This window comes from Sturnus vulgaris, chromosome 6 (genome assembly GCF_052056855.1).
Source record: "Sturnus vulgaris isolate bStuVul1 chromosome 6, bStuVul1.hap1, whole genome shotgun sequence".
In the NCBI taxonomy this organism is placed as follows: domain Eukaryota; kingdom Metazoa; phylum Chordata; class Aves; order Passeriformes; family Sturnidae; genus Sturnus; species Sturnus vulgaris.
Genome location: NC_142248.1, coordinates 37,074,390 through 37,091,102, shown reverse-complemented (window position 1 = coordinate 37,091,102; position 16,713 = coordinate 37,074,390). Strand labels below are relative to the sequence as shown.

General features: G+C 39.7%; 1 protein-coding gene across 12 annotated transcripts in view; it reads left to right on the top strand.

Moving 5' to 3' along the window:
* BEGAIN (brain enriched guanylate kinase associated) overlaps positions 1–16,713 on the top strand; it is a 156,721-nt gene that overhangs the window by 34,466 nt on the left and 105,542 nt on the right. For all 12 annotated transcript variants that reach the window (XM_088166259.1, XM_088166258.1, XM_088166252.1 and 9 more), the window contains one exon: positions 10,602–10,630. In XM_088166259.1, the coding sequence (XP_088022385.1) occupies positions 10,617–10,630 (14 nt within the window). In that variant the 5' untranslated portion in view covers positions 10,602–10,616. The remainder of the gene's footprint in view (positions 1–10,601; positions 10,631–16,713) is intronic.

The following is a 16,713-nucleotide window of genomic DNA, read 5'->3' as shown; positions in this document are numbered from 1 at the left end:
ACAGTGCAGTGAAAATAAAAAGACCTCTGATGACCCTGTAGCAATTAAGGCACCATCCAAGTCCAGCATAAAAGTCACCTTATATTATACTTCAAATTATTTCAATGACACCAGTGGATCTCAGCAATGCTGACACACACCAGTTTTATTGTGGCTTTGCAGAAACAAAAATCACTACAGCTTAGGAAATATTTCCTAGACATTATCAGAGTAAGAACCTGGCTCATGCAGGAGTGCAGAGGGAAACTGGCAAAAGGAGCTTTTCTTACTCTCATAGCCTGCCTAGGAAGTAGTAAAGAGATGGATGAAGTAGTTAGCAAATCAGTTTAAAATTAGGGAGAATAAAGTTCAAGTCTCTTCTGCCTTTTAATATCACTGCCTGGCCTTGGGACTCCCTTAAGGAACTCGAGCTTTCTTTAAAACAGGTCCTTCTCTAAGCCCTATTTTACCTAGCAGATTAATTTGATGGTAATTAATATTCATCATCTTAAGGCTCTAAGTGACTTATCCATATAAATGCATCCACATATTTTATAGATATATATTAGGAATATATGATGATCCCTCTTCATCTCTTGACCTCCATGTGGATAGCAGAAGACACTACAATTTAACAGAGAAGGGCTGAGACACACCTGTTTTACAGATGCATACTGAGGGCACAAATGTACATGGCAGGTTTCCCACTGGCATAAAAAGAAAAGCAGTGTCAACCAACAGCACTTCTAGGAATATGAACTCCTCTTTGCTTCCCCATATTTATCCTTTCCTGGCACATAAGTCAAAGTTGTGACTAGAACAAGTTCATTTCGCTGGAGTAACATCCTAGTTCCCTTCTAGGTTTGGGGAGAATTTTTTACCTTTTGTGAAGTTCCTGTTCCTTTGGTGAAGAGATTGGTTTGAAGGAGGAAGATCAAATATCTCCTTAGCATTATTCTATGGCCTCATTCTTTTACTGCTTAAGTTAAGTTCTCTTAAACAATTACAGGCAAAAATCCAAATGATCTATCACAGGCCATGGCTTTTTATTCCCTGGAATTACTGTTGTTCCAGAAATAAATGTAGCACCACCGGTATGACTTTGAAGCCCCACTCCTGTTGGTTGGAATTAGGGTGAAAAATAAGGCAAATCAATAAACAGATACTCTTTTCCACCAGTGTCTGTTGTGACAGCAGAAGTGAAAGCTTTGAAGTTTGCCTTTCTTTTGAAGGAAACATCTGTGATATTGCCTGGGTATATTGGTGCACCTTATTTAGTTTACTCTTCCCTGTCCATGGACAAGTTCACAAGTGACAAAAGTCATGAACACAAATGTCCTACTTTTAGGAGACCTGCCCAAGTGCCCAGTGTAGAGGTCCCAGGGAACCTTGGGAACTGACTCATGTTGAGGGCAGTAAAGCAGAGAGAAAAATCCTTTTGTTGTAAGAAATATTTGCACTGATTTATATTGTCCTTTGTTCATGGGCTCAGAAGAGTAGGGAAGACCATAAAAGGTGTCTGGTCTGTCCTCCTGCCCCAAGAAAGGGAAGTAGAATGTAAAACCTTCCAATCTTTATGGAACATGCAGCAGCTATTATGGGAAATCTCCTCAGTATGTAACAATCTCTGTGATTAAAATAATACCTCTAATACTTTCTCTACATTTTTTGTCTTCACTTTGAATCAATTATTTCCTATTTAATCCACACCGAACACGAGAAATGGTAATTTCTATTCTCTTTACAGCCATCTCTACCCTGTTTGAAAACAAATGTCTTTATTCACTGAAATCTTGGTTTTGCTAGGAAGTTTTTTGGCTGTCTTAAGATTCTGCCTTCCTCTGAACCTTTCCTGTAGGGGTGGTTCTGAACACAGGGACCGGAACTAGGGACCACAGAAAGGTGAAGTTTCGTTTAACAGGTCCCCACATAATTACTTTTATAATCTAGACAGGTATAGAAGCAGTTAGAGCACAAAATACATGCTTTGTAACAGAGTTCTACAAGTGTAGGATGTATGAATTTTGCAGTCCTGCTTTCCCTCTCATCTCTCATCTCCCTCTCCCACTTCCCATCCTCAACATTCATGAACAAAACATCCTCACAAAGTAGGGACATACGTAGAGATACAAAGATGCAAGCACAGAAGTTCACAGGAGCAGCTATGTTAGAATTCATGTGCCATCCTGGGTCATGATAACCCAAGCCTTGGTCCCACCCAGTACAAATCCATACCTGCCCAGTAAGGAATAAGTGCACCAGGATATTGAAGTTACTCCTGACTGTATCAGATAGCACTTTTTATTATCTATTGACAAACACAGCTTTTAAAATGACAGCTGCTGTAGCTAAAGGCTTTAATGTCATGTCAGTATTTTCAGGTACCACAGTCTGTATCACAGACAGCCACATGTGCACTGGCAATGTGCAGTTAGCAGTGTTATGTATTAATTTAGGAGACATAGAGTGCATTCAGTCAACTAGATTGCATTTTCCTCTGTCTCCTCAGTCTCACAACATTTACAGCTACACTGTCGCTGGTGGGGTCACACTGGATGGAACTGAAATGTACAGAGGATGGTTGGGAAAGCAATGTGGCTTCATCTCACTATTTTAACCCTTTGTAATATTGCAGCATCATAGGAAGATGAACAACTCTGAAAAAACAGTTCATCAATCCTTTGTCACAAGTGCTGTTGTGTTGCTGAACCATAAAGAAAACAAAAATAATGCATATATCTGTCTTTATTTTAGTTGGTCAGGTCATCTGGGAACATTTCCTTCTGATTTGAAGCATTTATACAGTTCCTAGCACTCTGGATTCTCATCTCTGCTGATGACTATAAGGACTGTTTTCATAAGAAACAAGCATTTAATCACAGTAGTTACATGCACAGGTTCAAATAATCTGATTGAGCAAAAATATACTGAATAATTTAAGTGGAGTCTGAACTACCATTTTAAGTCAGGAAGCTCCCTGTTTTCAAAGGTTTTTGTTCAGGTTTCACTGGATGGTTTGCCCAGTGACATGGAGAAGGGGTGTAGGCTCTTTTGTGATCATTTTTTGAGAGAAACTGCAACATTCATGCTACTTGGGGATACTGGGTATGACAGAAATCAGCTTGACTCATTGAAACAGCTATTTAAAAGCAGAACCTCTAGTGATATAAATCAGCAAGACTTCACTTCAGTGGAGCTCTGCTAATTTACCCCTGTTGGGAATGTGGCTTTGAGACTTTACAGAGTGTAAAAGAAACTAAGGAAGCAAAACAAAGATTCTAAAATATTAGGAAATAAAACAGCTTGAGAATGCCATGTTTTCTCAACCATGCAAAAGAGAAGCCTGTAGGTTACAGATTCAATTTAATATGTTGTTATTTGATACATGTTCACACATGCAGGATGTGTCATGGAGAATTTAAATGCCTGTTGTGAGAAAAATTCCCAATATTTCTTTTTATCTCATTGCTCTTATGATTATTCCCCAGTCTCTTTCAGCCAAAAATTCAGTGAGGTCAGACCTTGCTAATGATTTTTAGAACACTAAGGCTGAAAAGGTCTTCAACCATACAGACAGAAAAATAAAACAAAAAAAGAAAAGAAGGAAGACCTAGTTTATGTTGAAGGTCAGACAGAAGTTCAGAATAACTTAGATGTTGTCAAGTTACTAAAGAGATTCTCTGCCTCATCTTTCAGTATGAATGATAGTGAACAAGGAATAATTGGAGGATATATGAGGAAGGATGAGGAAGGTTTAACAGAAACCAACATCATTAAGGCAGATTCAAACTACTACTACTACTACTACTATTCACTCTGCTGATGTCAGGAATCCTGCAGTAATCCCCAGCCCAAAATCCTGCTCACTTGACACATGACTAGACAAGCTCAGAAGCAAAGCTTTTCTCTGCGTGCAATGGTACAAATATATCCTAAGTGGTGGAGAGAAAACCTAACGTGAAGTGAAGCCAAGGCTTCATGGTCAAGCAAGCTGAGCAATCAAGGATGAAGAGAGGTGGCATAAAACATGACAGTTTTTGCAAAAGTAACTTTTTGTTAAGAGAAGCAATTTCATACTCAGGGAACAGGTTGTGATCTATCTAGATTTGCACAAAGTAGCTCATAAAGTGCTCAGTTGAGAATTACTGTCTAAAACTTACAAAATGGAGAGTAATTCAAGATGATTAAACTGAAAGAAAAGCAAATGTAAATGTTAAAATGGAAGCCTGTCGTGTTGGAAAGGGATTATTGGAACTTTCAAAGAAGAATTTGGACACATTTTGTTCCAAATCCTTGTTAGTGACTTTGAGCCAATAAACAAGTTTGCCTAAATAAAAAAAAGGCATTTTGAGGTATTGACAATTAGAAAGCTCGTATAAGAATTGGTTTATTTGTAAGCAGAATAATGGAATTTTAACACAACATATCCACATCAAGACTTTATTTTGTGGAGCTCATCATTTGGCAGCAGCAAAGAAACAGAGATCTAGGTGTGTTGTTAGACTGTAAAACAGCTGTGAGCCTCCAGTGAGAGAAAGTCACAAGAAATCTGAGACAAGCCTAAGATGCACTGCCAATATATTTTCTTTAGAGTCACTGAAGCATACATATACCATACAAGGTACTGCCAAGGTGCTTTGTACATGATGTGTATTCTGATCACCCATTTTCAAATCAGATTTAAGGTAATTTGGAACAGATCCGGAGAAGGAATGAGGGAAAGGAGTGCAATCTTCTGAGAGTAGTCAGAGAATCACATATTGTTTTACCTCTCAGATAAAACATCTCTTCATAAATGTCTATGGGGATGTAAAAACAAGGTGGGAGTAATAAGCTTTAAGCATAAAATTGGTACAAGATCAAAGAGTGAACTGGTCATACAAAATTTAACATGGTTAAAATCACCCTCTGATTTCAATAAATTTAGTAGAAAAACAGGGTAAATACAAATCTAACTGTTTCAAGACGGATCCCAGCTGCCTTATGGACATTGCATGACAGACTACAGGTGTTCTGGTGCAGTGTAAAAATTCTGGGTGTTGAACTTAGTCATCTGCTCTAAGAATTAAAAAGACAATTTATCTTTTTGTTTGCTGTGTTAAGTCGATTTGTATCATATTTTTGCTGTTTGCAGTTAGTACCAAACATCTGAGTTTTCATTTGTAACTTAATGTTATTGTGGAGGATTTCTTCTTTCACCCTCAGAAACATTGAAAGTCGGTCCCAGACAGGGAGGGAATGCTGGGAAAGTGCAATGCTACTCCTGGTGGTGTTGAGAGATTTGTTATGACTTACTCGTGGTTGGTAAATCTAAACTGGTTGACAAATGCTTTTCCTTATGTCCAGTGTGAAAACCCTCCACAGCTTAATGGAACCCTCCCATTCTTTCTAACATGTGTGACGTTCCTCTTCCCAAGAGAAAATGTTTTTCAGTTCAGTGGCTCCAACAAGTTCAGTAGTATGGAAAGGATAAAAGCTGTTATTCTTGGCAGCTTCTGCCTTCTTCCCTCAGTGTTAAATCTCTTCACCTTTTATAGATGAACTATCTTCAGATGAGCATAGTGGAGGTGTTCTGTGGTGTGGAGGTATGGCTGGAGCACATGTTCTCTGAGCAAAATATCTATTACAGTGGCAACTGTGGAGACTTGGACTCTATTTTCTGTGTATCTCCATGAAAATTTCAGGCAAGAGTTTTACAGAAAGATGATACTTCTTTCATAAACATCTATCAGATACATTCAATACAATCAGTTGCTAATGGACAATTCTTCCAGCTCTTTTAAAGTTTCTATAGATAAAATTTTAGTCTTTCTTTGGGCATTGCCTGAGTGGTACTTTAAAGCCAATAAAAGAAATCTCTAAAAATTGATTAACATCTAATTAAAGATTGATCCTATCAAATTATGTAGTCTGTAATTTTTATTAAATCAAATCTTTAACTCTTGTACTCTGTAGGAAAAGAAAGGAAAAAGGACTACAGTGGTTTCTATCAATAAAACTTGAGTACAATAGCGAGCACAAAAGAATGTTGAAGTAATATATTTGGATTGAAAACATGTGGCAGTTTACAAATGTGCCAGAAGTCCAGACAACTTTAGTTGTGAATAAGCTCTCATTTATAGCTTTCCTCAACAAAGAAATGAAAGTAACTTCCACAATAATAAACAAGTCTGAGTAAACAGTAAGAATAAATGAGTGGCAGTAACTTCCTGCTCCACTTTTTCTGGTACCTTTGGTAGCAACAAGCCAACATGGGACTCCAAAGTCACTGAACACAGTGGGAAGATTTCCTGAGCACTGAGCCAGACTCTGGGTCCAGTTCCTCCTTCTAAATTTACACACCTTTTTCCAAGAAAACAAAAGATAATAAGTAAAATTTAAAAATTCACCTCCAGGGTACTTTTCCTTTTTCACGTTGGGCAGATGCAGAAGGATAAAAATTAACCTTAAGATCCTAGAGGAAGGAAATTCATTAGACATCTGAAAGATCTGAAATCTCATGATTGCTTATCCCTCAATAAGGGATCATAAAGGAAATAAAGCATAAACACAGTGTGAACTGAATAGAATGATAGGCCATCAGCATGACTTTTCATTAAAAATATGTTTAGGTTCAATAATCAATACTGTAGACACTGATTATATAAAAAACCCAAAGAACTGGATCACTATGCTAAGCTTTAAGTCTGTCAATGACTAAGAATATTCTGCCATTGTCTTGAGCTTGTTTGACTCATTAATGAAACATGGAAAGATAAAAAATTTGGGGATCACAATATACTTCACTCACTCTGCTAACTTGAAAACAACTCAGAGATTGTCTTGCTGTCTAAAAGGCAATAATGATATTCTAAAGAGGGAAAAAAGTACAGCAAAATTTCCTGGGGTTTCCATTAACAGCATCCATGCTTTCATTCAAGCCAGCAAATGACTTTGTTCTCAAAGAATATCAAAGAAAGTCAACTTGCAATCTAGAATAAGTGAAGGGTGGGGGATTATATTATAAAAAAGAAAGAAAAGGTAACTGATTTCTTTTTTTTATATCCATTCCAAAATGGACTTTTAAATGTTTAACACTTCCAAAAAAGGTGAGTCTTGGTAGTTGTTCAGTGTATCACACTTGCTTCCTTCAAACACTTGGGAAAAAGCAGGTTTCTATCAATATTATTAGGCATTGCCTAAAAGTGCTTCCAGGCAGAGTTGCCACAAAGTATGTCTGTAAAAATTAAAATCTTCAAACCTGTCTTAGTATTTTAAGTAAAGAGACTGTATATAGAAATGTAGCCTACTGTGTTACTCAGACCAAACTTTTTATTAAAAGCAAAAATTGTTATTTTTAGGTCAATTAATTAAATTCTTTAGTCATACTGCATTTATACTGTTTTTAAAAACCCATGTAAATAAATCACATCTGATATTTTTATAATTAAAGGTAATTACTGATCTTAATTTAAAATATTTAATTTTTAAAAATCATACAGCTTCAATCATTGCTCAATTTAGGCATCAAGAATTCATTTCAAGAATTACTTGGAATGAATTAACACACTAGCAAGCAACAATTTATGGATGACTTACCATTAAGGACATTCTTGCACCAACCTTTACTTCGGTCTATATGCTTGAAATAGATCCCATAAGAATTTAAGGTCAAGATTTGTGTTCCTTCAAGTGGCCAATTCAGAGCTGTTTAGAATATATTTTTAAATAAATTCAGTAAGATATTTCGGATAGAAACCTTCATAGACAGCAGTGGAAGGATGATGCAACCTCTAAACTTCCACAGGCTAAATCAATGGCAGGGATCTGGCTAGGAACAGCAATTTTGCCTTAGTAAAAATGTCACCTTGTGATTACAGAGCTGTTTCAGAATACCACAGACTTCTAAAATAGCTGTGAGTTGCTGAGGTACTTTGTAGGGGGAGAGAAAAAAAGAAAAAAAAAAAAACCTAAAAATTGAGAAGAGGAAGAAATGGAAGAAGGAGAAGAAGAAGTAAAATAAAAGGATAAAAAATGACCTTTCAAAGGGACACAGCTATCTGAGGAAATAAACTGCTTGGGATGGAAGCTATGTTTCTACTGATGTTCCTATCTTTGTTTTTGCCATTTCTAGTATCTATATGCTCATTTGGCTCCCTAGGCTGAAGCTAGGGCAATCTGCTGAAGAACACAGAGGCTCTAGTCCTGTCCTGTGCTCCTATTTATTTACTGGAAGTGGATCCCCATCAAAAGACATAATAGAGCATTGCAATGCAGCCCAGAGAGGCCCCTGACCTGGGGCAGGGCATCCTCCTCGAGGAGGATTGATCTGAACCCACAGCTTCCACATCAGAGAGGAGCCATCTCTTTACTGCACAACCCGTCAGGGAGAGGCAGAGTAGAACATCCTCAATGGTCCAAAGGAAAATTGGCCATATTACATGGAACAAAGAGCTTTTACTGTGAGGAGGTAAAAACCCAGCTCTACCAAGGGGAAAAAAAAAAAGTAATTGCAGCTTGGTTTAGTTTTCTTGTTTGAATTGGTGTTAGGCATTTGCTGTGTTTTTTTCTCCCTACTAATTTCCTGTCGGGATTGGCAGCCAATGACTCACTTGCATTCACAGATGAGTATCACCAAAACATCAGTATACAGCTCCTCTCTCAATACTTTGATTTAATCACACAAAGCAACCCCCACACTGACCCCATGAGTGCAGCATTATTCAAAGCACTAGGCAAAAGCAAGGCCAGGTACCTACCCTTTATGTCTGCAGATATTGCCATAATAGAAGCTCTGAAATGAGATATTCTAAAGTACCCTGTCTTCACAGTGACTCCCAGAGTTCAAGGCAGAGAAATAGTGAGTAGCCCTGCAAGAGAACTATGTCATCTTCCCAAAAATTAAAGGAACATGATGAGTAGGGCAGTGTTGGAGAGTTCATGCCTGGAAAGCCAAACTGGCAAGCCTGTGGGTCTGCCAGTAGTTTCTCATGCCCAGGAAGAAAGGCTCTGTGGTTTCATTTTCTGATCAGCAATGTTGAATCTATTTCCTGTGTACTACAGAATATGCAGGATTCAATGGAGAGACACCAATTAGAGAAAGCAATTACGGGTCCTTAGGTTACATTTTTAATCTCAAGATTCCACACAACCTTGTGGTTCCAACATAGCACGTGTGTAATACCTGTTTGCATAGCAAGGAGCATGTAAACATGTATTACATATGTTACTGACAAACTGAGGAGGGTTTTTCTGCAGCTGGCTTCCTGCCTACCAAGTTATGGTGAATGGCTAAAATCCTTAATGTTTGTCATCAGAATTTACCGTGCAAACACCAGCCTGACTGACAACTTCTCTAATGGGCAAATCAAAAGCAAATGAGAAAAAGGGAAGACAAGTGACCCAATGAAGAACCAACAATTTGTCATTTGGGATGTTTTATTAGGCAGTTTGACAAATTTCCTGCTGGTTAACTGATTAAATTTACATTTCTCTATTTTTAATCTTTAATTTATTTCATGCTCAAATATGATTGTTAGCCATTAATCAATAAGGTTTAAAATGCTCATGATTAATGGCCAATGCTTTCAGTATAAATAAGATATTCTGTGATGCTGAGATTTTTCTGGCTCTAGAGATTGCAGGATTGCTCCGAGTGCTCATTCCTTAGTTACAATAAAGCGGGACTGGGAGAATTGATGAGATTCTGTGCCAGTGCTGTGCTAAAATGAAATGGGAGCGGCTATTCAGGATTTGCGCGAGATAATGACAAAAAAAGAAACCAAAGGGTTAACAAGACTATGCTTTGGAGATAAGTAATGCTGGACAAATTAATGAGACTCCGTGTATAGATAAGTAGGAATTTACAGCACCGACAGGGTAAAAAGCCCAGGCGGATTGCTGAAGCGGCCAGCCGGGGCTGTGGCGGCTCTGTGGGATGCCAGGAGAGCCACGGCAGGAGGGATAACGGGAGCCAGGACCGCGGGAGGCGCCGGGGCACGGAGCTCCCGGCGGGGCAGCAGCAGACAAAGGGTTAACCAGCCGCCTCCATGCATTGAGATGCTAATTGCCAAGATAGCGTATTACTTGAGGAAAGTAATTTGATTGCTCGAAACTCCCACCAAGGAGGCGAGCCGGTGTCCTTCCATCTGCCGGGCTCAGTGCAAGATGATGAATTGAGCTCCAAATTCACGTGTGATGCAGCCGCTGTCAATCCCCGGCAGCCCAGCCCGCTGCCATGCCCACCGCACACAGGGCAGCACCGCAATTCAACTTTCCCTGGGAAACCCAGGAGGCTCAGTAACCTGTTACTTGCTGCTGCTTGCTTTTCGCTTTTTTTTTTTTTTTTTTTCTCCCCTTCTTCTTCTTCTATTTTTTTTTCCCCTCCCCGTTTTGTGCCTGAGCGCTACAACTGAGTCATTCTGGTGCCCGTGGCTCGTGGGTTTGCCGGGCTCCCACTGCGCTCGGCTCCGCTCCCCACTTCAGCTGGCGCTGCTATTTTCGGCTGATGCAGATGTGGGGCTCGCTCGCCGGCGCTTCGTAGCCACTTGTCGAGAAGCATTCGGAAAGCCTTAACTATGCATAAATCTGCAGAGTGAATGTTTTCTTTCATTCACTTGCTCCTATTATTTGATTTCTTGTAGGCCTCTGCGGCAGAAATGGAGAAAATAAGGTAAGTGAGACAGTTTATTTACATCTCATTATAGAGAAGAAATGTTCTGTTGCACAATGCACAATACAGGCTCTTGGAAAATATTTTGCTTAATACGATCAGAGTAGAATACTGGATTGCATGATGATGCAAGGCAAGCTGTGCTTTAGAGACAAAAGAAAAGGAATGTGGTTGTTCTAGTAAATCTATTTTGCAGGGTTGTTAATTCAGAAAGCATGTTTTACACACAAACATGTTTTATTGCCAGATGCAGAGCATATTTGATTATATAAATGTTGTAGCCACTTGTCCATTTACTGCAAGAGCCTGCCATTCCATTTAATGAGGAAAGTGGATCAATAATTCATGAAAAAGCTGAAGAAAATATAGGCTTGACTTCAAAGCATCTAATTAATGTGGTTTGTTTCAATATAGCACTGTAACATTGGTGTTCGATTTTTGTTTTATATTGTATATCAGCCAGATAAATCTTGTTTCCTCTGTGTTTAAAATGTTGTCATACTGTACCAGTTTCTCAGCACATCTCTCTGCTTTAAGCAAAAAGAGATGGGTTTTATAACATAAGTTTTCCATCTCATGTCCTAGTGCAAGTCTGCTTTGGGGGATATTGCTTTTGTGTATGTTGTTGAGAAAGAAAAAGAAAGAAGAAAGCATTCTAGCCCTTTTTAATAAATGAATTAAAAATTAGTAACAGCTTGTCTACAAACACATTATCAAAGTGATAGGTAAGAGATGAACTTTTTACTACCCTTTAAATACTTTATGGAACTTCTTTTCATAATCAAATACACTGGCCATGATCTTACTTGGTTTCATTGGACAAGGCTAAATTCCTTCTCTGAACCTGGTACCTCTGGTTAGTCACAACTGTTGTCCAAGAACAACTTTTTACATTCCTTCAGTTTGGAGTGGCTATCCTGAGTTATTAGAAATGCAGAAAAGTTCTGAAATTCTAGAAATAACGGGGAAGAAATGGCAAATGCAAAACAACAGATATTTGATCAAGTGTTTAATGAATTCTGGGCTGGAAACAGAATCCTGTTTTTCTTTTGAGGCAAAGGAGGTTAAGTCTCTTACAGTGGACTTGAAGATACATGTCCAAAAGTTATTAAGAATGTATTTTTAAAGTGCTTAACTCATACACTTTTGTAGACCCTCATGACAACAGAAGTATTGTAACTTTTGTGCTGAAAGAAAAATACTGTGCAATATATTATGGATTTTCTTGTATTTAAGCACTGTAATGTTAAAGCTGTGAGTTTTTCCTGAGTAATGCCTGAGAAAGTGCCTTGGTATGTGGACTGGTGTCTAATAAAAATTCCAAACAATCACCTGTAGTATGCACACTTCTGTCATGAATTACTCTCTTGGAAGATGCAGACGAATATGTGTTTACATGTTTGCTTGGTAAGCATGTGTGCACAAATGCAATCTAATACTTGTAATAGTTTCCTGAGCATACCTTGGCCTCTTGCCTCTTTTGCAATAATGGGCTGCAGAGCCCAGGAGAACGTTCAGAATGTAGTAGAAAAAAAAAAAAAAAAAAAAAGACTTTTCTATGATGAGAATAAATATTCATAAAGTTCCATTTTCCAACCACCACAATTTTGCAGCTGCCAGGCTCGCCAGTCTTTACCTCAGTACTCCCTGAGTACTACACAGATGGAAAAGCTGGCCCTGCACCACTGAAATGAAGTAGGAGCTTCACTATTAACTCCACAAAGAGAAGGGTCAGGTCTCTCAGGAGCTTTTTAAAGAAATTTTCTGTTAAGGATTCCTGTGTGCAAAAGTTGACTCTGGTGGAGGTTTGTCCCCATCAGCCCAGCAGATGTGAGGGCAATTCCAGAGATCCCTGTGCTCCCAAAGAGAGCAGCAAGCCAGGCTGGGGGAGCTCCAGCAGAAGCTGCACTACTCCGTCCCAAACTTTTCCAGGCTCCCTGTCAACAGTCATTCTCTTGGATGCAAACTGACAGAATCCTTGGCAGTTTCAGGAAACTATCTGGAGTCGTTATCTTAAATAGCTGGTAAACTCACAGCCTGGAGAGAATTAGATTTCTTCTAAACTTGTCAAAGTGTAGTACCCAGGTAGAAAACAAATACCCTGTGTTTTAACCACGGTGGCTTCAGAGAGGTAATGAAGAGAGAAAACCTGAAGTTAGGAAAAGAAAGAAAGAAATGAGAGGAAAATGGCAGGCTGGGAGGAAAGAGGTATTTTTTGTTATACACAGAAACCAGTGTAACATGGAAAAGCCATTCCCACATGATAGTTCATTGTGTTCTGCCCTGTCTCCTGTGCCCAGCTCTTTTCCCACTCTTTTTTTGCTACAGCTGACAATATGACATTCCAGAGCACCTGGAATGGTGTTAGCCCAAGGACTGGAGGGTGAGCCCACATCAGCTGTGGAGCTGGGGTGCACAGAGGGTACAAGGCTTCTGCAACAGAGGGAGGAGAAAGGGGTTCTGTAATGAGCAAAAAGGAAACAAACCTTGTTAGAGAAACAGAACAGGAGCAAGGTGCAGAGCCACAGGACAGTGAAGCCAGGCTGAAAACACTCACAGTAAATAGAGGTTTGCATTCCACAGTGCTCTTCAAAGAGAAGAAAATCTTTTAAATAAGAGCAGGTGACAGGAACCCACAGGGCCAAATATTTTATGAGGGCAGCTCTGTAAGTCTTTGGGTGAACTTTGTCCAGCCCAGGAGAATGGGGATCCATCTGGGGCATCCCCAAGGACTGGGGTAGCCAGGCCCATTCAGAGAGAGGGGTGAATGCAGGAGCCTGAAAAATTGATCTACTGATGGCTCATGTTTTGTTCAGCCATAAAATTCATTGAGGCAGGCAGCACAAGCAATAGTGCAAACTAATGCAAGCCTTATTTTAACATTCCTTCACTGAGAATCTGTCCAGAACAATGTGATTCATCTCACGTAACACAGCAATAATTCCCCTTGCAGACCAAGGAGCTGCTGTGACCTGCAATGTCACATGCTGTCCTTTCCAGCAGGGGCTTGCTGTGACGGAGTTATGTGTGGAAGGAGCAGTAGGAAGCAGAGGTGGGAGGTTGTCAGTATTTAGCCTGACACAGGGACACTTTCCTCTAGAAGTAGAAACATGTAATGTGGTGCTAAAACTTTGACTGGAAAGAATCAGTTTTTGCAATGAAGTCTTCTCACTGTAAATGATTCTTAGCAGTGCAGTGTTTATTACATTTCAAGGTACCAATATATTAGGCAGAAGTAAGGCTACCTACTAATCACAAACCTCTTGAGGATCTGCACTTATGTAGGTTGGCTGTGTATGGTTAGATCACTTTAAGCATTAATTACTACTGACTCTAGCCTCTTAAATACAGTTTTTTGGATCTGGTTCTTTTTGATGTCTACAAACAAGGACTGAAAATCTTAGTTAATAGAGCGAATTTCAAATATACCTATGCTATCTTATTTTGACTCAGCAGTGTGCTATCTTTGGTGCATATATGAAAGAGAAGCACAAGCCTTCCAAGCCTGAGGCCTTCTAGATCTGTGGTGGCTGGCACATAAAATTTGCAGTACGCTGGAAACTACTCGTTTAAGTCAGATTGAACTCACAGAATGGTTAAATGTGCAAATGAAAGACCAGTTCCACTGCAACTCCATTACAGACTCCTGGCAACTTTTTCTTTGCTTCCATTCCATCCTGCTTGAAATACAGGTTGTAATATTAAAACTTTCTAGTGAGGATGATGTAAGGTTTGGCAAAACAGAACTCTAGAAATATTGACAAGTTTCTCAGGTTCCTTACACTGAAGAGTATCTCACTCCTCAGGAAATGTCACTTATAGAGATGGATATTGTTCAATAAAAGCTTTTTCTTTTATTTTTTAATGCACTCCAAAAATTTCAGTGACAATTCAGAAAGTTTATAAATCAATATTCTTAGTTCTAAGCTTTCAAGATCCACAACAAGCTGAACTGTATATCTAAAAGTACACAAAACAGGACACGTCGTCACCATCACCAACTGCCAGGCTCACAGTGCCTCCAAGGAGGCTGAGTTTCCACTTTACAATATAATCATGGTATTCCTCAACTTGAGGAAATGATGAGGTTTACTTTATTTTGTTAGCATCAGTAGGGGCACTTTACTAATTACCCAGGGATCTCTGATAAAAGTGACCTGTGTCTCAAGGAACCTGCAAGGTAACATCTTCATTTCACTGTAGTCCTTGTTTCAGAACATATGAAAGCAAAGTGGTTTGTTTTGCACACACAGCTGGTAGTAAGTCAGCAGCTTGATCCAAGTCTCTTGAATTTTTAGACTTGGACTTTTCTCAAGCATGTTTGAGTTCATCTGTGGTAAGAAGGAATATGGGTTTCTTCAAAAGGAACATCAGAGGCACATGCAGTTCTAGAGAAAAGCCTCTGCCATGGTTTAGGGGAAATTTAAATACCTTCATAAATGCCCACCTGATCATGCTGCCTTCCTTGCACTTGGTATAAATATAGCCCTCTTCATATGCTAATGAACACACTGCAATTTCCTGCCATCTCCACCTTGTCCTTATTCCTCTCTTAGCCTGTATCTACGTTAATTTTTTCCATATACTTGAACACAAGGGGGGGATTTTTCTTTTCCCAGAAAGTTAACCAACAAACATGGTTTACTTTACCCTAGGTCTGGTCTTCACATCCACAGCTGATATGCTGAGAGCCACTGCCTTGTACAGAAGCAAAATGCCACAGGACAGCAGCAGGGCTGTGCAAGAAGCAGCTCCACCATCTGCTCAGCAGTGTCTGCAGGCTCTAGTTGATGCTGGGATGTGAAACCCCAGCTGCGGACACAGGCAAAGAGATGGAACAGGGCAAGTTCAGAAGAAATAGAGCATAGGGAAATGCTAGCATGAAAGGGCCATCAGTTGGGGGTCATTAGAGGTGATGGTAAGAAAATCATCAAGCTGGGTGAATTTTGGGTCCATTTTGAAAGATGGAGAAGAAAAGGAAAAGGATAAAAAAGCTGCCCAAGATATATTCAAACAGGTAAAACAGGTTTTAATTTTTCCTCTGTTTTCCAAGCTGTTTTTATCTGCCAGGGAGTTCCAGCAGCAGTGACAGCCCTGCAGTGCTGTTTCCAGCACATCTGGTTTGTTCATGCTGCCATCCAAAGTGTGGCTGTAGCTAAAGCACATGTCTCTCTCTCCCCCCGAGACTACACTCAACTTTGAGTTTGGTGGTTGTCAGACATAGCAATGGGAACAATGGACACACTCAGATATATTCACAGCCCCCAGGGGAACTATAGCCCTGGAACTGGGACTGGTTGAGGCACAGAGCCGTGCTGATCTACCTATTCCAGCACTTCTGAGAATTTTGTTAGTGCTGTCAGAGGCACAGTATGCTTGTGCAGCTTATCACACCTAATTCCCACTATTACTATTCCCTGTGCTAGTCAGTCAAACCAGTGCTACTTCAGCTGAGGAAGGAGTGCTGCTGCTATGCTGTCCTACAATCCTGTGCCCTGAGCTTCTGTCTGCTGCTTGGAAGAATGACCTAAAAGGCAGTGATGTCAGTATGGAGGGAACCGTCCCCATCAGCTGGTGTAACAAGTGTCGTGTTATAACATCCTTTAGTTCTAGACAAATACCGAGTGAAGTAAAAGCATCCACCAAACAAGAAACATGACAGAAACAGAGGGCAGAACAAATTCAAGTTGAATGAAACCAGGTAGAGCTGTGTAAAGTGGCCTTCAGGGACAAGTGGGAGATGAGCAAACATCTGAAGAGACCAAGGAAGTAGGTAGGAGTAGATGAGCCATGCCATCAGCCAGGAGCTGCAGTGAGTCATGGGGAAGAGGCTGGACCTCAGTGATGCCTAGCTTACAAATAATGTTCTGCCTACCCCTTTCTTGCAAGGCAAAATGCATCACTGAGCAATGCCATGAGCTTCTCAGAAAAGAAAAATAAATAAAAGGAGGCATTTTGGACAAATATTTAAGAGAAAAAGAAAGAAAATTCCATTTTGTATAGTACTTGTGATAGGTTCAGAACTTTGTACCATAAGGAATAGAACTTACAGAACAGTTTCGTTTTTTCTTGTTGGGTTCTTC